At 39.1% G+C, this 24,872-nt stretch overlaps 1 protein-coding gene across 3 annotated transcripts in view; it reads right to left on the bottom strand.

The window, feature by feature from the left end:
• Positions 1-24,872, bottom strand: part of smurf2 (SMAD specific E3 ubiquitin protein ligase 2) — a 218,587-nt gene that overhangs the window by 28,494 nt on the left and 165,221 nt on the right. For all 3 annotated transcript variants that reach the window (XM_041216961.1, XM_041216960.1, XM_041216962.1), the window contains 3 exons: positions 13,630-13,714; positions 11,008-11,166; positions 8,282-8,326 (listed from right to left, as the gene is read on the bottom strand). In XM_041216961.1, the coding sequence (XP_041072895.1) occupies positions 8,282-8,326; positions 11,008-11,166; positions 13,630-13,714 (289 nt within the window). The remainder of the gene's footprint in view (positions 1-8,281; positions 8,327-11,007; positions 11,167-13,629; positions 13,715-24,872) is intronic.

The raw sequence follows: 24,872 nt of genomic DNA on the forward strand, positions 1-24,872 counted from the left end.
TCTAAAGGCAATGCAGACCATAACCAGCTGTTTCACCTTGTCCAAAGCAGTAGAACCAGAGGGCACAGCTTGCTCTTGAAGAGGGTGGGGCATGGGGGAGACAGCGGTGGTCAATTTAAAACTAACCTATGAAAACAATATTTCAGGACGAGTGGTTAAGATATGGAACAGGCTCACTACAGAACTAGTGGATCAGATAGCGTTGCTTTATTTAAACACAAATTAGGTAATTTCTTTCACAGAATACTATTTTGGGGTATAGAATATTTAGTCATGCTTGGGAGGCAAAAGGGACTTAGAGTCTCAAAAGCTCTCCACCCTCAGATTTTCCTTGCGTCATTTCTGGTCTGTTGGAGGCTAATTGATAGAGATTAATTGCTAAGATTAGTCAATAATTCCATTATCATTGTGTAATGTGACAACCAAGATTATTAGTAGGTGAACCAAATGGACCTAGGTTTTTTTTTGAAGTCTAGTAGTTTCTTTGTTCCACATGGGTCTACAAATCTATCATTGGGTTAAGGCCACCGGCTTTTAATGTAAACAGCTAGTTCCCTACATTTGCACTTTATTTAGCAATTGGACCTCTGAATTACACAACAGAGCTGAATGCAACCAGCATCCAAACTAAACATAAAGGGAAAGTGCAGCACATGGAAATTGCCTTCCTAGAAAGGAACAGAGTTAATAAATACAGTGATCATATCTGAAGCCTGGTGGGAACAACATATACTATGGCCAGCGCTTCATTTAAAATACGTAGTGAAATGTACACTTCTAATGTTTGGCATCCATTTATTACTCATATTAATGAATTGCAGACTTAATGAGAACCCACAAAAGATTGTACAACTGAAACAATTTGATTACTGCCCAAATAATAAAATTTAGTAGCGTCATGCATTTGGAAGAGGTAAAAACTAAATCAGTGCCTTACCATAAAATCTAGGGTATTTCGCAGCCATGTTTAACAGTTTCCATTTCAAGGAGCCATGCCAGAGAACAAGTAGTTACCATTGGCTGGAGGGCGTTATTCCCTACCTCAGAGGGTTGCAGATGCTCGGTCATTAAGTATATTCAAGGCTGAGATTGATAAGACTTTTGAACTCCAGGACATCAAGGAATATGGAGATCAGGCAGGAAAGTGGAGTTGAGACGAAGATCAGCCATTATCATATTGAATGGTAGAACAGGCTTGAATGATGGTATGGCCTACTCAAACTTCTATTTCTTATGTTATAAAAGTGTGCTACATGCACAACAGATTTCTGAACATTCAGACTCTTATTGCCCATATTGCCACTGGATTCAGGAAACCTATGCTGAAATCTTCCATTTTTTGATCCGCAACTTTTAAGAAGTTTGACAAAATAGGTTTATGCAACACTAAATCTTTAAAATACACATTCATCTCTCATGATTATCCTCCATCATCAAAATGTGAACTTTTTTGTGCTTCATTTAATTATTTGTACAGATTAATTGAAAGCTGTCCCCACCCCTTTAGAGTTAAGTGCCAATCCAACACAGATTTTTAAGCAGATTATTTTATATTTTTCCATTTTGCTTCTTTAAGGCCTTCAAAAGGTTACTCATGGCACCTTGGCTGACAAGAGTAGAAGACAGGTTGTTCTGTGCTTCTATCAATATTCCCCCTCTTCGTGGAAGGAAGGAACTGGCCTCTCTGTGGCACCTTAGGTCCCGTCAATCCACGGTACAACAATTCAACCTCCAATGTGCTGTACCACACATATCATGGAATCCAACATTACAGACTACAATGATTGAGCCCACAAATAGCGCTTTACTCTGTAAAGCTTTTGAAAACCCAAAAAGAGCTTCACCATTCTTCCTGTCCTTAAATGTTAACCATTTCTTTCTCCACAAATGCTGCCAGAATTGCTGAGTAATTCCAACTTTTGTTTTTATTTAAAATAATCTATTTGGGCTGTACTTTTGCTCATGGGTTGATGGCATAAATAACAATCTGTTCAAAATTAAACATGATATTAATCAGCCTGAGCTTTGTGGTGAAAGGAGATGAAGGGCAAGAGTTTTATGGAGGAAGTAAAAGCACTCCAACAAGATAAAAGCTAAGTGGTGCCAACTTGCATCACTGATCCCTTGCAGAGTTGCTTTGACAATGTAAGAGTAGGTTTTAGTTCATCATACTAACAAAAATAAGCATGGCAACAGGAGAACATGTAGAGGGAAATGTAAAGTAGGGATCAAAAAACAGTAACTGTTCAACCTTCATTACAGCTACAGATAGGTATTTTCCTCTTGTTTCTCAGTCGTCTTTCAGAGACAAATAAAAACACATTTTAGTAAGCCTTGTAATAATGTATAATGCACACTGAAGTAATGCATAACGATAGGAGGAATCCAATAGTGCAAAATTAAAGCAATATGGTTGCTAGGAACTAGGGTCACTTTGCCATAAAACAGAAGCGAAACTCCCACCTTAATGGAGTCACTCAATTTACTTTGGAAAGCATTTCAGTAATAGCCTTACAGAAACAGCAACCACAAACATTTTTGGCTTGGTCTTTCAAGACCAGCATGCCAAACTATTTCCGCTTAAAAATAGCCAATGATATCAGAAACTCAAATCTTCAAGGGCAAAGTCTGCAGCTGACTCTTCAAACCAGTTAGATTTATCACTTTGCAATAGTTTTACCAAAGTGCAGCTATCATTAGATCACTGTGGTCAAGCAGCAAGAGGTTTCCCACATAGAGTAAAGCTAAAACACAGACAAACACATTTTAACCTGCAAGATTCATTTGCATATATGTCAGCTCTTCTGCATTCCCATCACAGCTTAACATCTAACTGAAAGACAAACAGAAATTCAGCTGAACGTTTCTTTCAAAGTCTATTAAATGTAATCACTATTTAATTCCATATTGAAACAAAAATCAGAAAAGGGAAGGACTAAGATCACAAACAATAAAGAGCAACAAACCAAGCTTTTAATTTTAGAATCTATTCAGAACATCATTTAACAGTAGCAACATGCATTAAAGTAGGAGTGATAGGCTTCACAAATCAGGGCAGGAACTGCTATGGAAAAATATCAAGTGAATTTTAAACTACACACAGCATTACATTAACTGGTGTAAAACGAGATGAAATTTTAGTTCTGGATGCTAGACAAGTTTAACAAAAAACATCCCAAAACACAAAAATGCAATGTTTGTTTGAATGCAAAGTCTTTTTCTTTAGATAGCATTGAAACAACACATTTTGGCAACCAGCAATTTTAACTTAATCAAACTGCTGATTCTGCCTTTTTCTAATAGAAAAAGGCCACTGCAAGTGCAATACTTGGTACTACTTTAGTTTTGCATCAATTGCAGCACAGTGTGTGAAGCAAAATTCTGAAACGTTGTTAAAGGCAGGCTAGCGGACTGTGTGGATTCTTTACAAAGCTAGAAAAGGGCTGGCAGGATGATTTTCTCTTTTCCATCATTAAGAAAAAACATTTCACTAACATTTGGAAGTTGCTGAATGGAGCTGTGTGTATGTACTGAACTATGCATGCACAGAGATCAACTTTCAAGATTAAAGTGCGGTGTGAGCAGTCTGTCCAGATCCACAAGATTCACTTGCACGCCACCAAAAATGTTCCAGTAAACTGCATTATTAAAAAAGAGAGACATAGAAAACTACCAGCACAGTGCCCAAAGCTCCTGGCACAGGCCAGCTCTAGATTTCAGGTTGTCAAGGGTTTGCACTGAATGAAGGTTATATGTTTCCCGCACAAGGAGGGAATGAAGGAAAAATGGAGGGCAAGTTAACACAAGCCATTCGAATGTGTCTGCCAGCAGTCAGTTAATAACAGAAGAGGCCTGGGGGCAGGTTACTTGTCTGCTGTCTTAGCTGAAAAATGGTGCTTGTTACTTGGGAAAGCAGAGTGGAAAACCTAAATTGAATGGAGGAAAACAGTCTTTTTAAAGTCCACACTATTTATGGACTTAGACCCTGAATAAATAGATTTAAACATTTGCTGCTTGTGGTTCCCACCCAGATTACCAGTGTTGGACACTATCCAGTAAGAGGTCCACCGAGACGAGTGGAAATAAAGTTGGGATAAGCAGACAGTCATCAAGATAGGATGGTGGTTTTTTTGTAATGATGTTTATTACATGCTTCTGCTAAGAGCAGCATATAAAGCAGCATCCCTCAGCCACTGTGGTGTCTGAGTATTTACCAAAAACTGTCTGCGCATCCAGGCCACTGAGTTTTTCTTACTATAAACAATTTTTCCTTGAACCCATAACCTTTATCCTTTCTAACATCTGGTGTTTAAGCTATTTCATTGACTGACAGAACACCAGCTTACGTTATATATGTATAATATACATATATAAATATATACATACATATATACATATATATATATATATATATATAAAAAAATATATACATATCTATATACACATACACACACACATACTTTATACATAAATACATGTCAAAACAGTTTAACTTATAATATTGGAAGGTGGGGGAAAATATATTTGGTAGGTCAGTGGATTGAGCCTACAACTCCATGTTTTAAGCTCCTGGCCCTGTTTGTAAGCAGTAATAGTGATGAATGGGGGCTAGGCAGTCTCCAGTGGGGCAGTGGTAAAAGAAGAAAAATATTTAAAATCAAATAGCAAGTCACCCAAGAACATACATTCAGACTTGCCAGCAACCAGATACAGGAGTGGTATTCACATGGTCTCAGGAAAAGGACACCTGCATATTCTCTCAACTGCAGAAGAGTAAATTGTGGGTTTGGGTGGGTGAGAGAACACGGGTCCGGGGGGGGAAGAAAGAAATAACTTATTTTATATTAAAGTATTTGACCACACACACATAAACCGAGCTCAAACATTTTTAAAAAATCTTACATTCTGCTCCACAATGCATACATACAGTGATCGTAGTCTTTTACAGCAATCAATCTCGGTAATATCAGAACTAATAAACAAAACATCTTTATAAAGCTGTCCATAATATTCTAATCTACCATCTGAACTTAATCCTCGCCCCGTGACAGTAGAAGAACTCCATCATTAAACCTGAGATATCACCACGAGATAAAGCTGTCACAAGCTGTTAAAAAGAAAAGCTTGTAAAATTCAAATTGGAGATGGAATGGCTATGTTCAGTGGTTGACAGTAAACTACTGGTAAGTTAGACTTGAATAATGTTACTCATCCTTGTTCATGTAAGTTAAAAATATCGCTTGGCAGATGATTTGTATGTCCTATAATATGCTCTCTATAGAAGTAATGTTTTTAGGTACAAACCTACAGTTTAATATATGATATTAAAAGAACACCTTGTCCAAATTTCTAAATACAACTCATTGGCACAGAAAGGATGCATCAATGGGACTTGGTTTATTAATAGCTTCTGCTCATTTAGAGGGTATAATGTACATGTTGATCCTTGCTACATGATTGACAAGGTTGACATCTTCTGATTTTCTACAAGCATTGTTAATCCCATGGATAACTCTGCTCCTTTATCTGGGCTTGGGATTGAGTGTGGGTTGATATTTGCATCATACAAGGTCTTTAACATCAGACGGCTTAATGTGACAAATGGAACTGTACATTCAGAGAACCATCATTCATTATTGCATTCCAAAAGAGAAGTTGGACCTACACTGACCGAATTCGGAGAATGCTTCATACAATGATCCTTGAGCAAGCATGAAAATGTAAGCCAATGGGAAACAGCTAGAGGTCAGCCAAAAGAAATTCTACGCAACACAAGAAAAAGAGATGCATGAAGTGCGAGTTGGAGGGAAAGGGTAAGACCAAGGAGAGATGAAGCGAATTTGTTTTAAGCAGCAGGTTATGATGATCAGGAATTCAATGCCTGAAAGAATATCCAAGATTATTCAATAAAGGGTAACTTTCAAAAGGGAATTGGATATGTCCTTGAAAATGAAAAAAAAACATAGGGCTATGGGGAAAGAGCAGGGGTGTAGATTACTCTTTCAAAGAGCCAATAGATGCACGATGGTTCAAATGGCTGCTACAATCCAGTTATAATATCTTATGTTGTACAAAGAACAGTATTAAGTCACACTTCCCAAAATATATTACATAAAAAGTTAAAAAGTTAAAAATGAAGCATGAAAATAAATTTTGTGTATGGGAGAAATGAGCTTCAACAGCAGTACATTTTTAAAAATTCCAAAGAATAATTGACATCCTTTTACTCTTGGGTCTATTTCCTCTAGATTTTAATTTTTTTTCTTCTTTGCCTCAACATCTTCTCATTTGACCTTTGTCCTGAAGGCAGTGACCCATCCTGATATCTAAGCATGGATAGTGTTACGACTGGGATGGCAGGAATGCGCAGTTTATCTAGCCCCATTATTCTACAGATCATACCATTATCTTAAATGTTTAATTCACTTATAAAAATGGCCAATTATTTATCTTCACCACTGTTAGGCCCAGAATAAAAGAGGTTTCAACCAGGCTTCTTTCAATAAGCTCAATGACTGATATATTATAAAACAAAACTTCTTTGCAAGAACTGGTTAACACAACTTATAATCTGGAAGTGTAACTGTCCATGTGCACGCACACACAAAGGGCAAACAAATGGGGTATCTGCAGAGATGGGCTGTTGAAGAAAAAACTTTATAAAAAGGGTAAAGTTCGCAGGGTTTTGACACTGCCGATCTGGTGCTCCCTCATGCAAAGACAGTTTGCTAGTCCCAGAAGATGCCTGGAGGTTCTCACCAACGGAGCATCAGTGTGGAGGAAAATAGAGCCGGATCAATTCTTCTCATCTCAGCCTCTCGAGTTTCCAAATACAGACAAGTTCCCCTGAGATGAGGATCCCTAGCTGGATACGTAGAGCCACACTGTATTTCAAGCAAGGCAAGGAGAGCGCGAGCTGAGCAGCTTTTCCCCTTCTCAGTTCATTCCCAACTGATTTCATGTGATTTCTTAAAAAAAGGCATGCATGCCAACAATCCAGGGTGAACTTATTACCCCTTTTTTTGAAAAAAAAACGGTCAACTCCCAAGGGTCCAAATAATGCAATGTCCCTCCAAATTTTAAAACAAAATATAGTTTTGGAAGATATGGTTTTAACAATAGCAATAGCCCTCTGGCACACTTAACTCAGTTATCATCTTTAAAAAGTAAGATGACTAGTTTACAACAAACAACTTAAGAGTGTAATTCACTGTTGACTTTTGTACAAAGTGTAGGGAGGGCTATATAATATCGAAGGTGAGAACTTTCTGTCCAATCCATACTATGGTATTATCACAGTTGGTACCATTTGAGAGGACTCAACAATGGTGCATTAGATGCAGGGGTTTATAATTCTGAATCTACCCCAAAAAATTACAACTCTTCACATTATCTAACAACTTGCACATCCAGTTATAGCAGTGTTTTAATTCATTCATAACATTCTCTACCAGTCAAGAATTTAATTTAATTTTTGCATGGTGTCTTATCCTGAAACTTCATGTTAAAATATTAAGGAAAACCTTGCTTTTTTTAAAAACCTATCCACACCCGACTACCTGCTTCTGCATTAACCTCAGACCATTTCACTTCACTGTTCATCAGAAATATCAACATGAGCTGCCTTCTACAACACTGCTTCACAGAATAGAAACACTTATAATTTTACAGAATGTTTTGATGTGAAATATAAGATAAACAATATGACTTAGTTTATAGAAAACCAACCGCCACTGAGGTTTGTGCAACAACTTATCCACCCATTGGGCTAGACAGTTATGTCAGTGTGATTCTTTCCCAAACCTCAGAATCCTGTCAAATGCTCCTTACTTTTGGTAATTTCATCTTCAGTTCAAAGATTGGAAGTTGCCACACATAAAACATGTCATTAGCTATTTTTCCGATTTCTCAAAATTAAGAGTTAGCAACGTATTTCTAGCTTGCCATATAGAACATGATTTCTCCACATTAATTCTACATTTCCAAGACCAATCTTCATGCTCCCAACTTGTTTGATTCTCTGAGCTCTCAAAAGGCTATACTCTCTCTAGTGTTTTTGCTGGGTTTGGAACATACATTACAACTGACTCATTAACAAAAGGGATGGGGTACCTAGCCCAGAGGTTTTCTCCTCTTGATGATCAGATATACTGCTCAAACAACTTAACTTTCTCTCTTCCTTCTGCAGTCACCCACTTAATACAAGTCATTTCTGATTGTGGAAGTGGCAATGGATAGAGTGAAGTTATTCATCTTTCAGGCAATGCTCTCATTACTTCACCTGGTATGTTGGTAATGTAGATTCGGTCCTTGGTTCGAGTCCCTCCTGTAGCACAGTACCCATGATAAAGAAATTAAAACAAAAAAGGTACAGAAAATTAATTATAAGAAGAATCCACTTAATATTTTTCTGTGAAAGGTCTTCAATTGTAACTTTGGTGTAAAGTCTAACAATGAAAAAAGTAAAATAAAAATTAACATCATTTAATGTTTATAGTGTCTACTATTCAGTGACTATTATTTTGTTACAAGTTAAACTGAAATAAGAATACAATAAATCAGAGCAGGAATAGGACATTTGGCCCTTCAAGCCTGCTCTGCCATTCATGAAGATCTTGGCTGATCATCTGCCTCAACTCCAATTTCCTGCACTATCCCTGTATATATGAACAAATACTGGCGAGGTGATAGTGCATCCATTCTGTCACATTAAAACATCAACAGAACCATAATTGGTTGTGCTGGTGACTTTTTAAACAAGCTGATAAGGATTTAGCTGGACTGGCATTATGCCTCAATCAATACAACAGATTACAGATATAGTGAAAATATATTTTTTTTTACCACAATGGGAAAAAACTTCCTACAACGACCATAAACAATAAGGTATGCCCTCAGTAACAAGACAATAGCACCAAAAAAATTTTTAAATGATCACTTTAGGCTTGATACCAATACGGAGGTTTTATTTATTTAATTAAAAGGAAATGCAAGTTCATAGGATCAAACAACTCTTTCATAGGTGAACTTATTTACCTTCTCACCACACTCAATATTTTTTCTCTTGAGCAATCCAGCAACTAGCATTTACACAGTGCCTCTAATGTAGTAAAACATCCCGAGATGCTTAATACATTGAATCATCTCAAACCTATAACCGCCCTTCACTTCAACTTCCTTTCCTGACAATATTATTAGTCTATGTATGGGAAAAGTTCTACCCGACTTCTTATTCCTAACCTCCTAATTCTCAAATGTTGTCCCTTAGAGCTGAATCCATCACCACAGTGAATAATTTGTCAGGATCAATCTTCCAATTCTTGACAGCTTTAATTGGTTACCTTGCAATCTATTCCAAAGAAAATAAGCCCAATTTCCTTAACCATTTTTCATGACAAATTCTTGATACCTACAATCAACTCTGATTACCTGTACCCTCACAACAATACAATTCCTATAATTAGATGGGTACAGTTTTTTCAGATGGAGGTTCTACCAATTTCTTGTTCAGCAGGAATATATCTTCAGCTATCTCTATTGATCTGCTAATGCAATCCAGTTATCAATTGTCTTCATCTGCAGCTAATCACTTCAAAGACTTACAGATTTTCCACTATAAATCCTGGATCTCTTTCCTGTTTTATGTTGCTGCATGACTGTTCCACTTAACACAGCCTTCTTTTTAGATCCTTATTCCCTATTATTTTTAATTTACCCACATTAAATGTGTAGCAGTTACAATTCAATGAGAAGATATACAAATCCTTCTAAGAGAGATGGTATTCTTTTGCTTTTATAGGGCTACTATTTCACCCCTTCATCCAAAAAAAAATCTGAACACAGATTTGGAAAATGATTAATAATCTGAGTTGTCCTCATAGGAAGGTGTCTGAAGGTGCGACAGTAGAAGGTCTTAAACAAATCTGTCTGGAAAGAATACCCCCTTTATACAAACGTTCCAAAGCTTGTGGCCAGTATCCTGTTGGCATCCCTAAGAACTAAAACAGTGCGTTTGTAGCATTATTTTCTGCATGCATAGAAATGAATTTAAAAGTGAAATTATTCGATGCACAAATTACAGGATGCCTTAAGATGAATCTAATATTGTAGTATCAAGAAACCACAAGTCTAAATTATTCCAACAAGAAAGTAATATTTTTCATTATAACATAGAATAAGTTTTCTGCATCAGAGAAATATGGTCTTGAAGCAAATGGTCCCATTAATAGTGCACTAGTTAAGTGATTGTATTGCATTTGACACTACCATCCTTCTGTTTGGTGAATCTATTTGCAGATATTCTGCTCATTTGCTTATACAAATGTTTGTGTTCATTTGGTTTTAAATATTTGCCCTGCACCAGATACAAATCAACAGACATCTAACTGCTGGGAAGTTGTGTTTGGTACAAATTGCTCAGCTATTTTTCAGTTTCTAAGCCTTTGACACTGAAACGCTATCCAATGAGCTACTGGTTATTTCCATTAGATCATGGATTGAGTAGTTTTGCTATGAAGTGGGGGGGAGCTGCTGCAGACACCTCAGGTGCTTGCCACCAAAGAAAAACATTAAGCACATTCATTTGAACCATCAGATGGGATCATCATCAAACGACGTGCTCTTTTTTTTCAAAGCAAGGCATTTCAAGTAAAGGGCAGGACATAAAAGAGAAACCATTTGGTAACAAAACCAAAAGTCTGAAAGGTTTGACATAAATCAGAGCAGTTGGCAAACATGACTTACTTAGAGCTTGCTAATAGCCAACTTCAAATGTTTTGATGGGACAGCTTAATAACTATACAATCAAACGATTCCAGATTGATGTTGATATCTGTTTTCAAGTGCTGTTTAAACAGCTGCATTGGAAAAAACCCACAATACCAATTTCAATAACGGGACATCCAAAAACTACGTTTGAAATTCACTTCCTAAAATAGTTTGAAATTTTAAAAAAGGTGGTTGGGGATGGAGAGAAATCAGTGACAAAAAAGATGTTCCATTACTTACTTTAAAATAAAATGCAAGTTAGCAGACAACCGTGGATCTGTAAACTGTGTTGTCCTGTTGTTGTGGTCAACAAAGTAGACCCTTCCTGTAGCTGTATTGCGGATTTCCCAACCCGGAGGCAATGGCCCTAGTTCCTCACAATTTACGTTGCTAAGATCCCTGCAAAACAAAACACAGACGGCTACCTCAGCCTACTTCATGCCAAACCAATTAAAATTGCAAAGAATACAATTCCATAGTGTCAGAAAAACCAGAGCATTCCAAAAACTTGATACATTCTGTTATAATCCTTTAGTATCCCAAGATACAAGCTCACTAAACCTTCATCGGCCTCAAAACTAGATTGTCATGTCATTAATCTACATTTTAGCTGCAGATCTTGGCCAAATGGCTTTAGCCCAAGGAATAAATCCATTAAAAGCAAATGTTCTGATACCTTTCACATTCACATTTTGTATCGGTAGATCTTCCTGAAGTATATAGCAACATGAAAACTAATTTTTCAATGAACATTTTACTTTTACACAAAACATATGACATATCTATGCTCTGCTACAATGCCAGCAAAAAGGTACTCAAAATCTGAGTGCCACATTTACTTAAAAGCTTTTTAAAATACCCATTAACTTAATTTTTCTCTCTTTCAGACAATTTTCCCTCTCCACAACCACACCACTTCCTAGCCAAGACAGAAGGCAAGCTGACCTATTATTAGGTCTCTGCCGAAAATTTTCTTTAACAGGGTGCCAACTGGTTTGCAACAGCAGTCTGGGTAGATTCACTCTCCACCCTTGTGTAGAATTGCTTTGCCTCCACTTAGCAACCTATTACTTGCAAGGTTTCCTGAAAGGAAGAACTGCCAATTTTAAACATTGATGCAGGTTTACTAGATTGGTTTCAGAGATGAGGGACTTCGGTTATGTGAATAGATTGGGAAGCTGGGGCTGTAATTGGACAAAAGGTGGTTCAGAGGAAATTTGACAGAGGTAGTCAAAATCATGACGGGTCTGGACAGAGTAGATAAGGAGAAACTGGTCCCATTAGCAGCAAGATTGAGAACCAAAGGATGCCAATTTAAGGTGAATGACAAAGGAAACAAAGGCGATATGAGGAAAAAGCTTTTTTTAAAAAAACGGGCAAGTGGTTAGGATCTGAAATGCACTGCCTGTGGGGGTGGTGGAGGCAGATTCAACTATGGCCTCCAAAAGATTTTGCATCATTATCTTTGGAGGAAAAATTTGGGGGCTACAGGGAAAGGGTGTGCAAATAGGACTAGATGATTTGCTCTTGCAGAGCGCCGGCACAAATAAAATGGGCTGAATGGACTCCTTCTGTGCTGTGCCATTCTATGATTCTATTCTACAATTCTATGAACTGTGCCCACAGAGCCCCAGACTTTTCTTGGAAACCCTCTAACAGCAGCAAAGTCTTGGGGTCAAGGGAACTATCTACCCTCTTGATAGGGAAATAGTGTGTGGTGCAGAGTGCAACAGACAAATCTAAAAGAGGGAATAAAATTGAAGTACAAGTAAATTGGCCTTTTTTCATTCATGAAAAGTGGGTACTGCTGGCAAAGCCAGCATTTATTGCCCATCCTTAATTGCTCGAGAAGGGGGGTCTTGAGCTGCTACAATGTATAATGCTGTTAGAGAGAGGGAGTTCCAGGATTTTGATCTAGCAACAGTGAAGGAGCAGAAACACATTTCCAAGTCAGGATGGTGTGCACCTTGGAGGAGAACTTTCAGGTTGAGTCTGCTGCCCTTGTTCTTTGAGATGGTAGAGTTCAGAGGTTTGGAAGGTGTTGTCAAAGGAGGCTTGTTGCATTGGTGTGCGGGTGTAGAGGGAATGAATGTCTAAGGTGACGGATGGGGTGTCAATCAAGCAGGCTGCTTTGTCCTGGATGGTGTCAAGCTTCTTGGGGGTTGTTGGGAGTTGCACTCATTCCAGCTGGTGGGGATTATTCCATCACATTCCTGAATTGGGCCTTTTAGATGGTGGAAAGGCTTTGGGGAGTCAGGTGGTGAGTTATTCACTGCAGAATTCCCAGCCTCTAACCTGCTACTGTAGCTACAGCATTTATATATGACTGGTCCAGTTAATTTTCTGGTCAATGGTAATCCCCCACGATACTGATGGTGGGAGTTTCAGCAATGGCAATGCTGTTGATTGTCAAAGGGCGGTGGTTAGATTCGTTCTTGTTGGATTGTTGGAGATGGTCATTGCCTGGCATTTGTGTGGCACAAATGTTACTTGCTACTTATCTGCCAAACCTGAATGTCATCTAGGTCTTGCTGCATATGGGTATCTAAGGAGTTGAGAATTAAACAGAAAACTGTGCAACCATCAGCGAACATCCCCACCTTGGACTAACAGTTCAAGTGCCTGTCTAAAATGCAAACGTTTAAAATGTAAACATTACTCTTTTTGCACAACAAAACAAATTGCAAACTAAACACAGAAAAAATACCTCCAGTTTCATATATCAAATTTAACAGAATCTGAAGAGATAATCCCAGGTCTTCAAAAACAGTTTATACTTTCTAGGATGTAAACTGAAATAATTTTGGCTTTGCCGAGTCTCTCTGCCAACAAAGTAGACCCATTAGGCCAGGTTTCCTTTACCTGGGTACTCGAGGATCGTGCCATGTGCTCACCCCGGTCTGTGTGTGCAGAAAGTACACCTGACCTTGTTGCGTTGTTCTTTGTTCTATGCAAAATAAAAGAATAATAAATACTAACGATGGTAGCAATAAAGAGGAAGCTGCTTTCAGTCTGAGATCTGCACCGTTGTGAATTTCAACAGTTCCCATGTGGAACATGGCATAGACTGCCACAGGCAAGTGCCAAAATGCAATTGTATAGGAGCAATTGCTGAATTTTGCAGGGCTGAAGGTGATGGACAGTCATGCATGGAAATTGAAACATTTTAGAAGATTTTTCCCTTTCCTATCTCTCCTATCTAGGTCGTCACCAAACAAGAGAACTGACAAATTAACTGGGTTCCAGGTCTCTGTCTAGTTCACCATTACTGACCACCAGGAGGTGCAAGAGAGCAGCCCATGATGGCTCAGATTTCCCTTTTCCATGTGTACTGAAACATATGGCCTCTCCACTCAACACGTTCCCACAACTGCACATTGAGAAATAATAGGTACAAGGCCAAGTGTAAACGTTTCACATCAGGAACAGAATATGTTTTCCCCTCTGCTTGCCATATCAGGTGCAGAAGCCACATTAGATGCAGAGAGCTTCCACAGGCCTCCAGACAAAGCACATTAATCCCAAAATCTAGTCCAATATGACCAGTGGCTTGAACCATATAGTTCGGCAGCTACGTACTTAGTTGTAAATTTGCCCAAATCTCCTCCAAATTTTCATAACACAACCCAAGTTCTTTCAGGAAAAATGAACGACTTTGAGAATATTAGTCATATTTTAAGACAGAACATTTGAGAGTTTGCAATTCAATTCTATATTATCCAGTGCATAGTGCGCGCATCTGGACAATGCACTGAACATAGAGATTTATAATTCAGAAAGGCCCTTTAGAGATATAATAAATGTTAGCAAAGTTAAGGGAGTCTTAATCACTTAGGAGATGGAAATTCAATGAGTCTTTTCACTTTGAAGCCACAACACAGCACAAGGGTGGATGGTGTCATTATAAATTAATGGCATTATTACTAAGAAAAATGTTTGCCAATTTACTTTTTCAGCAAGCAGAGAGAAGGAGCAGGAGTGGAGAGGGAAAGAGAGTATGCAACTGACAGAGCTAGACAGAAAGCTATTAGTCAGTGGCTGTTGTCACACACCCTCTTAGCAGTCACCTGAAACAGCAAAAGCACAGGCTTAGGATTTAAGCCATGCAACCAGGCTTTTGATTACATGAGTGGCCTGATATGATCAGCATGTGAGAAAGAGAGAAAATAAATATAACTAAAGAAACATCCAAAAAAAATGATTTTATAACAAAACGGGACAAGAAATTTTACAATTTAATCTTGAAATTTGACAATGATTTCAGCCTTAAAATGATGCTAAATACATACTGTGATTCATCAGGTTAAATATGCTGTTCAATATTCTACTCAACACAAATCAGGAAGGTGTTAGGGTTCTATTCTGGTCAATGTGAAGTCAGCTGATTTTGCATCAGGACAGCATTACAACTCAGGCATAGGCCTGCGCTAGGATGGCAGAAACTGAATAGAAATTGGCCAGATTGACCAGAGAATAACTTTTGCTGGAAAGTATGTCTGCAGATGTCAGGTATGGGCTGGATTGGAGTTGGCTATGAGGCTTCCCACATTCGAAAAAAAATGTTCACACTCATTGCCTGGGCAGAATGCCAGGGGACAGCTGAAACTTGTGACACTGTATCACAGTGTAAATCAGCGCTTCATTGACAGGAAGGGGAAAAATAATGCACACTTGGAATAAAAAAAATACAAATTGCAGAAATATGCCAGTCACAAAAACATTTTTACAAATATGGATAGCTTTATTTGCGCTCAAAAAGCCCGATAGAAAGAAAGCAACACTTGTTCAGAACATCTCTGCTGCATACCCTCTATAGTCTCTTTGGCTGTCTGAAAATCTTGGAACAATGACTAATTATTCACTCAAACAGGCCAAGTGGAGTATGACACCAGGCTTAACTATGAATTTTTGGAGTCACTGAAAACTAAGCAGCTATCAAACAATAAATCTCTGAACTGCATATAACCCTCCCAAATGGGTTCTTTTCACCATCCCCGCCTCAAACAATGAAAGCACAGTAAGAGATTGTCTGGAATTACTTCCAACATATCTATTGCAATTAGCTAGATGCCATGCATGCTTCACATACCTATCATAACACCCTTGCGCTGCTGAATAAACTCAATGCCCATTTCCACAGCAACTATTACCATACATTCATAATAATCTCCAACAGCACCGATGCAATATTTAACCCAAAAAAGGTCAGATTAATCCAGATTCCTGAGCCAAATGCGGGGGAGCTGTGTGTATGTATATATGGCCCCCTCAGTACAACACACCATCAAGGTAACTTCCCATACAAGCCTCCTTCCTTCCCACAAGGCTGCCAGGGTGGTTCACAACCTGCCTTTCTTCTGCCACATTAGTAGGCCACAAGAACTTTTTACTTGCCAGATTTCCCACATTGCTGTTCTCCTCCGCTATTTTGCTGTAACCATTCATGCTTCCTCTGGACCTTTCTTTTGTTTTTACACCATCATTTTCAGCTCATGTTGCCTTGCAGAGTTAATATTTTTGTCATTTAACCACTCCTGCCCTCCATACCAACAGAGACCTCTCCCTTTTGTTCTTTTCTTTTTCCCTAGCATTTGATTAAAAGCCATTCTTCTAACATCTTCTGGCGTTGATGATGACCTAATGTTAATTCTACTTCCATCTCCGCCTGACATGCTGACATTTTTCAGAATTTTCTATTTTTATATCATCCAGATTGTCCTGGAGACTCCAGGAATTAGGCTAATCTAACAACCACTGCTACAAGCAACCCTGAAGAAAATAGACAAGTGTAGCTTGCAGTTTGCACATCACACCTGTGGCTGGGTGTGAGCATGGAATTTGTTCGTCTGCTTGTAGCAGCCTTCTGGTCTGGGTGCATGAGGCAGGCAAACTTCTGGTACAAAACCCATCCCTTTCCCAGTGTCATGAAAACTCAAAAGGCTGCGAGTCAGAGTGGTCAACACCCAAAGAATGTTTGAGTCAACAGTGCAAGTTCATGAATGCGCAACAGGCTAGGCTTTGTTTTTACACTGATCCAAATGGCATTACTTAAAACTGAACTAGAGGTGTTTTAGCTTATATATTAATCTTAAATATTCATAGTAAATGCAAGATTTTCATCTTCTGATGGGAATCCCGTCAAAAATTGAATAAGCATCGAATAAACTTATTTTTTGCCATTTCTTCCTCTAAAAAAATTTACTGTTCAAGTAAGACAAAATAATTACAGAGCAAGCAAATTTAAATATTCTGATTGAAATTGTTTCTTGGAGTATTCTTGATAAGAAAATACTGCAATTGACTGGTTTGTAATCCAAATTATAATTAGATGCTGACGGTAGATACTTGTTACAATAGAGATTAGACTTGTGATATTTACAGTAAACTGTGAGAACGAGACAATTAAGCAGTTTCATTTAAACATGGTATAATGTCACAGGGTTTTCTTTATATTAATGGGATTGTATACATTCCCCAGGGCTATTTCTTGATGCATTTTTACACGTTTGCGGTTTAATGGATCAAGGTGTGCAGTTGTGAAAGGAATGCAAAATGCCCAGAGTCCCAGTGCTGAGAACCCAAACAATTCTTTCCAGTTCTGTTGCAATCGATGAAATATGCCATACAAAATAGGAAGTCCCAGGTTCAAAGCTTAATTGGTGCCAAGTTAGTTGATTTCAGCTTCAGTGTCAGTGGGGAGGCTACAATTGGTCTTCGTATTCTTGGCTAACAAGCCTGTCAAAGTCATTTGACAGAAAGCCTTATCAACAGAATTTTCAAACAAGCACTAAGAGATAACTTGGCTGGTGATGAGAAAAATCCCTCCCTGTCAGGTCCTTGATGCACACACAAAGTCTCAGCGCCACTACCTCAAGTCAATTTGCAAGAATACCAAATGTAAAGGGAACAACAATTTATACTGTATGAGAAGAGAGTGCTGACTGATTAGCAAGTGGACTCTGATTAGAGATGTTGCCATGGAGAATGCACCAGTTGATGGTGACTGACAGTTAACTGCTAAGAATTGTTTTAATTTTAAACCAGGCAGCATGACTCTGATCGGTCAAGACATTGCCCTGAAGAATGTACCAGCGAATGGCTGTCACTTATTTTGTTTAGATGAAACAGGTGCAATGTGTGTACACAGTCTTTCTGTCAGCAAAGAACAGGGCCCTGTATATTAACATATATAGCTTCCAGTACATGCATATGTGCCACACTGCCAGCTGACAATATTAAATTGGTTGTCAGCTCAATTCTTAGCACACTGAGGATTATTTAGCAAATGTTGTCCAATCGGGGATCACATCTTATGTTGGATGACAAATGGCCACATGAACATTGCATTGAAGTGCAAGCCCTGCATGGTCTTCGCAAGTTTGAAGGAATCCTTCATAGTGCATGTGGAAAACTAGCTCAAGTTCTGTGACACCAAATGATAATTTGTCTCAAGGCAGTTACAGTAGGGAAGAGAGGGTGACCGGTCTCTTTGTAGAATATGCCTTTGTGAAGAATGCCTGGAAGGAAATACAGGGCGAAGTTCATTCTGAGCAGCTCCTTAACACAGGGCTCTGTGCTCTACAGGCTGTTCCCAAGAACGCACAAAACAAACATCAACTACTGCTGTAGGGCCATGAACTCGGTGAAAATTGGTCTTTGGTCCGCCTGAAGCCTGTTGGTTTTCCAGTGCAAGGAACTGCTGCAACTGTGCTACAGACTGGCACATTCAAAGTTCTAGTATGAGGGATGCAATGAAGGTTGGCACAGCTGCCACAAAGGCCCCCATAGTACATTGAGGAGCTGCACACAATGTAAAAGCCCTTGGGCTGAATATTTAACATTGAAAATGTAAAAGCATTGCAAGTGGGCTGAGGCACTGTGGAGTGATATGTACTGTATTGAACCAAATAGATTTAAAATGCACTTTATCACTTTATGTACAGCCACAGTTGAACTATATTATGTTGTACGTTTACAAATTTTATATTTAAAATAGATTTTTGGTTCCAAAAGTCCTGATGCAACAAGGCAAGAATTAGCTAGATTTCCCATTCTCAGATGAAAAACATGTGGAGCTTAGGCGAAAACAAAACCAGGCTTAACTGCGCTGTCTGTCATTGGTCAGTCTGTTCGTATTCACCATCTAGGCACACGCAAAGAATGGCTTGGTTGCACCAGGTGCTGGCAGGCAATCAGTTCTGACAGAACTGTGGTCCAGAAGCAGTAAATTCCTTCAAGAGATAAAGTTGTGGGGGGTGGGGTGCAGTGAGGTGGGGGAAGATAGCAGCTAACATTTAAGACTTGCCCATATTTTATGAGCATAAATATGCAAGAAACCATGTTCCACAAGACAACCGCTGTCCCTAATCTTCAAATAAACAGTGTGGTCTAGATGGCAGACTTAAGAGCGTGAGCCATGCCTGGGGCAAATACAATATCTAGCTTGCTTGCGTTCACCCTATTTCATTTTTTTCCCCCTTTTTCATAATCACTGTTTAAAAATAAGTGTTTACTAGCAAAATTTGAACAAGCCCATTCCATGACAACGCAGGTGAGGGGCAGTTTCAGTTAAGCATGAGTACTATTGCCACAATCTATAAGGTTTTAATACCCAATATTGTTGTAAACTAATCACCCTGCTTCTGCATTTATTTCATCTTCCACTCTACCCTCTTCAATTTGATGGTTTCTTGCATTTTGTGCCCTGGCTCTTCACCTAAACTTTTCATTAATATATATGCGTTATTACATTGTTACGTTTAACCCAGATGCCTCTTCCTCTGCCTTTAGTAATTGCATTTTACATGTGGTGCATGAGAGTCCAAAAACATTTTGCAATAAAGCAACTTATTATAATTCTATCACAATCAGGAGAAATTTCTTTACCCAGAGAACGATTAGCTTGTGAAACTCGCCATCATAGGAAGTTGTTAAGGTGATTCAAGGGAAAGAAAGAAAAAGCACAAGGGAGAAAAGAATAGGAGAATATGTTGACAAGGTTAGGCAAAGAGATATGGAGCTTGGAAAACACTGGCACAGACCTGCTGGGCCCAATGGACAATTTCTGTGTAATAAATATAAATTTTTATAACTTTCTTAGTTGATTGAAAGATCCTGAGAGGTCTTGACAGGGTGGATGTGGAGAGGATGTTTCCTCTTGCGGAGAAATCTAGAACTGGGGATCACTGTTTAAAAATAAGTGGTCGCCCATTTAAAAGAGAGGTGAGGCGAAATTTTTTCACTCAGAGGTTTGAGTGTCTTTGGAACTCTCTTCCTGAAAAGGTGGTGGAAGCAGAGTCTTTGAATATTTTTAAGGCAGAGGTGGATAGATTCTTGGTAACAAACTGCTACAGTTATGAAGTTTATAAAATATGCTTTGGGACTGTATTTTTAAATTTAGGGTAAAATGAAGGGGGTCATGAGGCCTGTTCTGAAGTCTGCCTCACAGTAAACTCCCTGGGTAGTTTGATTGTTAGAAATCAAAGGAAGCTTAGATTGCTACCAGGAAGAAGGTATTTGGGCTAAGAGACAATGGCAGCAGCCTGTGTGTTAACATTGGAGACTGAATTCTCAAAGCCCCAGAAAGGTGTTGAAAGTATTAGGTCATTATCTGTTGTGCCGTAAACCGCCCATTTATTACTAAGATAAAAGAGAGTTGGGGTCAACAATGGGGTCAATGATGCTATTAGCACATTAGAGAGGGATGACCTACATTCAGGAAACCAGGATATAGAAGTGGTTTCAGTTGAGATGAGAAATGATAATGGTAAGAAATCACTTGTGGGAGTGGTGTACAGGCCCCTTAATTGTAGCTACATTTTAGGACACAGCATGAAAGAAGCAAATGGGAGCTTGTCAGAAAGGTACAGCAATAATCATGGGAGATTTTAATCTACATATAAACTGGAAAAATTAGATGGGTAAAGGTAGCGTAGATGAGGAGCTCATAGAATGTTCTTGGGATAGTTTCTTGGAACAGTATCTTCTGGAGCTAACCAGAGAGCAGGCTATACTTGATCTGAAACAAAAACAGAATTACCTGGAAAAACTCAGCAGGTCTGGCAGCATCGGCGGAGATTGAGCAACAAGGTAGGATTAAGTGATAACCTCAGTGAAGGCAACCCTAGGTAGCAGCGATCATATTATGATTGAATTTTACATTCATTTTGAGGGAGAAGTGAGTGTGTCCAAGACTAGAATTTTAAACTTTAATAAGGGCAATTATAAGGGCATGAAAGCAGAGTTAGCTAAAGTGAACTGGCAAATGAAGTTAAGGGATAGGTCAATAGAGACTCAGTGGCAGATACTTAAAGTGATATTTCAGAATACACAGAATTTATAAATCCAAATGAGAAATAAAAATTCCAAGGGAAGGGCCCACCATCCGTGGTTAACTAAAAAAGTTAAAGACAGTACCAAACTTAAAGAAAAAACATATAATTACGCAAAGATGGCTGGTAGATGAGAAGACTGGAAAGAATATGAAAAACAGCAAAGGATGACTAAAAGATTAATGAGAGAAAAATTAAGAGTACAAGAGAAAGCTAGCTAGTAATATAAAGGTGGATAGTAAGAGTTTCTATAGATAGTTAAATAAGAAATAAGTTAAAAAAATGAGCGTTGGTCCTATAGAAAGTGCATCTGGGGATTTGACAACGGAAAGTAGTGAGGTAGTAGATGAATTAAACAGGTATTCGGTCTTCACTATAAAGGACACAAGTAACATCCTGGAAATAGCTGTAAATCAGGAATTGGAAGGGAGGGAGGAACTCGGGAAAACATAATCACCAGGGAAGTGGCATTGAGCAAATTGCTGGGGCTGCGGGCTGACAAACCCCCAGGTCATGATGGACTTCACCCAAAGGTCTTGAAAGAAGTGGCTAGTGAAATAGATGATGCATTGCTTTTAATTTTCCAAAATTCCCTAGATTTGGGGATGGTTCCATTAGATTGGAAAATAGCAAATGTAACTCCTTTATTCAAAAATGGGGAGACGGAAAGCAGGCCAGTTAGCTTAATATCTGTCATGAGGAAAATGTTAGAAGCTATTATTAAAGGTGTTATAGCAGGGCACTTGGAAAAAGTCAAGGCAACCAGGCACAGTCAACATGGTTTTGTGAAAGGGAAATCATGTTTAACAAATTTATTGGCGTTCTTTGAAAGAATCACGTGTGGTGTAGATAAAAGGGAACCAGTGGATGTACTGTCCTTAGATTTCCAGAAGTTATTTGATAAAATGCCATATCAAAGGTTATTGTGGAAAATTAAAGCTCATGGTGTGTGTGTGTGTGTGTGTGTGTGGGGGGGGGCGTGCGGGGGGACATATTGGTGTGAAGAGAAGATTGGAAATAGAGAGTAGGCATAAATAGGTCTTTTTCTGGTTGGCAGGATGTGATGCAGGAATCAGTGCTAGGGTCTCAACTTTTTACATAATTTTATATAAATGACTTGCATCAAGGGACCGAAGATATGGTTGCTAAATTTGCTGACGACACAAAGATAGGCAAGAAAGTAAATTGTGAAGAGGACTTAAGGAGGCTACAAAGTGACGACATAGATATGTTAAGTGAGTGGGCGAAGATCTGGCAAATGGAATATAATGTGGGCAAATGTGAAATCGTTTATTTTGGCAGGAAGAATAAAAAAGATTATCTAAATGGAGAGAGTTTGCAGAGCTCAGAGATTCAGAGGGATCTGTATCCGAGTGCATGAATCACAAAAGGCTAGTATACAGGTACTTCAAGTTTTTAGGAAAGCTAACAGAATGTTATCATTTATTGAGAGGGGAACTGATTACAAAAGTAGGGGGGGTTTATGCTTCAGTTGTACAGGGCACTGGTGAGGCCATATCTGGAATATTATGTACAGTACTAGTCTCCTTATTTAAGGAACAATATAAATGCATTGAAAGCGGTTCAGAGAAGGATTACTAGACAAATATCAGGAATGGGCAGGTTGTCTTATGAGGAAAGTTTGGACAGGTTAGGCCTCTATCCACTGGAATTCAGAAGGGTAAGAGGCGACTTGATTGAAACCTTTAAGATCCTGAGGTGGATGTGGAGAGGATGTTTCTTCTTTTGGGAGAATCTAGAACTTGGGGTCATTGTTTAAAAATAAGACAGAGATGGGGAGAATTTTTTTCTGAGGGTTTTTGGAACTCTTTTCCTCAGAAGGTAGTGGAAGTAGAGCCTTTGAATATTTTTAAGGCAGACCTAGATAGATTCTTGATTAAAAAGGGGGTGAAAGGTTATTGGGGGTAGGCAGGAACATGGGGTTGAGGTTACAATCAGATCAGACATAACCTTATGAACAGCAGAGCAGGCTTGAGGGGCCGATTGTCCATCTCTTGCTCCAAATTCATATGTTTGTAGTTAATCAGCATTTCTATCTGGATGCAAAGCTAATGTGTTTCATGTTGCCATGGGGAAAAAGTGCAGAGGAATCCATTTTTGAGATCAGGTTACAGGCTTTCCAACAAATCAATGCATATCAGAGACTGACAACAGTTTTGTGTGGTCAGCAGAGAAGAGGCTGCTGAGCTTTGCAACGACCATAGCTGGGTGTGGCGGGGGGATAGTCTCTAGCTGAAGAGCTACATTCCACAGCCATCTGAGGGTTCCAGAGGATTCATCCTGGCATGGTCAAAAGGGAAAATATCAGGATAGGCTTTACAGCTGGAAGTGGTTTTAGGAAACTATCTGAAAACTAGGGAAAGCACCAAGAGTCATAGAGACATAGAGACATAGAGATTTACAGCACAGAAAAAGGCCCTTCGGCCCATTGAGTCTGTGCCAATCAAACAAGTACCTTACTATTCTAATCTCATTTTCCAGCACTAGGCCCATAGCCTTGTATGCCATGGCATCACAAGTGCACATCCAAATGCTTCTTAAATGTTATGAGAGTTTCTGCCTCTACCACCCTTTCAGGCAGAGTTCCAGATTCCCACCACCTTCTGCGTGAAAAAATTCTTCCTCACATCTCCTCTAAACCTCCTGCCCTTGACCTTAAATCTATGCCCCTGGTTATTGATCCCTCCACTAAAGGGAAAAGTTCCCTCCTGTCTACCCTATCTATGCCCCTCAATTTTATACACCTCAATCATGTCCCCCCTCAATCTCCTCTACTCCAGGGAAAATAATCCCAGTCTATCCAATCTCTCCTAATAACTAAAACTCTCCAGCCCAGGCAACATACTGGTAAATCTCCTCTGCACTCTCTCTATCCAATCACATCCTTCCTATAATGCAGATTCCAGAACTGCATCGAATACTCCAGCTGTGGCCTAACCAGCGTTTTATACAGTTCCAGCATAACCTCCATGCTCTTATATCCTATGCTTCGGCAAATAAAGGCAAGTATCCCAAATAAAAGCAAAATACTGCAGATGCTGGAAATCTGAAACTAAAACAAAAATAGCTGGAAAAACTCAGCAGGTTTGACAGCATCTGCGGAGCGGAATACAGTTAACGTTTCGAGTCCGTATGACTCTTCATCAGAACAGTTCTGCTGAGTTTTTCCAGTTATTTTTGTTTTTGTTTCAAGTACCCCATATGCCTTCTTAACCACTTTATCTCCCTGTCCTGCTACCTTAAGGGACTGGTGGACATGCATACCAAGGTCCCTCCGATCCTCCGTACTTCCCAGGGTCCTATCATTCATCGTGTATTCCTGTGCCTTGTTTGTCCTGCCCAAGTGCATCACCTCACACTTATCCAGGTTAAATTCCATTTGCCACTGATCAGCTCGTCTATATCCTCCTGTAATCTAAGGCTATCCTCCTCACTATTTACCACCCCACCAATTTTGGTGTCATCCGCGAACTTACTGATCAACCCTCCTACATTCAAGTCTAAATCATTTACATATACTACAAACAGCGAATGACCCAACACCGATTCCTTTGGAAACCCACTGGACAGAGGCATCCCGGCACAAAAACACCCCTCAACCATCACCCTCTGCTTCCTGCCACGCAGACATTTCTGGATCCAATTTGCCATAAAATTGCCTTGGATCCCATGGGCTCTTACCTTTGTTATCAGTCTCCCATGCGGGACCTTATCAAAAGCCTTGCTGAAGTCCAAGCATTGCCCTCATCTATA

The sequence above is a fragment of the Carcharodon carcharias genome, chromosome 22 (assembly GCF_017639515.1).
Source record: "Carcharodon carcharias isolate sCarCar2 chromosome 22, sCarCar2.pri, whole genome shotgun sequence".
Lineage (NCBI taxonomy): Eukaryota > Metazoa > Chordata > Chondrichthyes > Lamniformes > Lamnidae > Carcharodon > Carcharodon carcharias.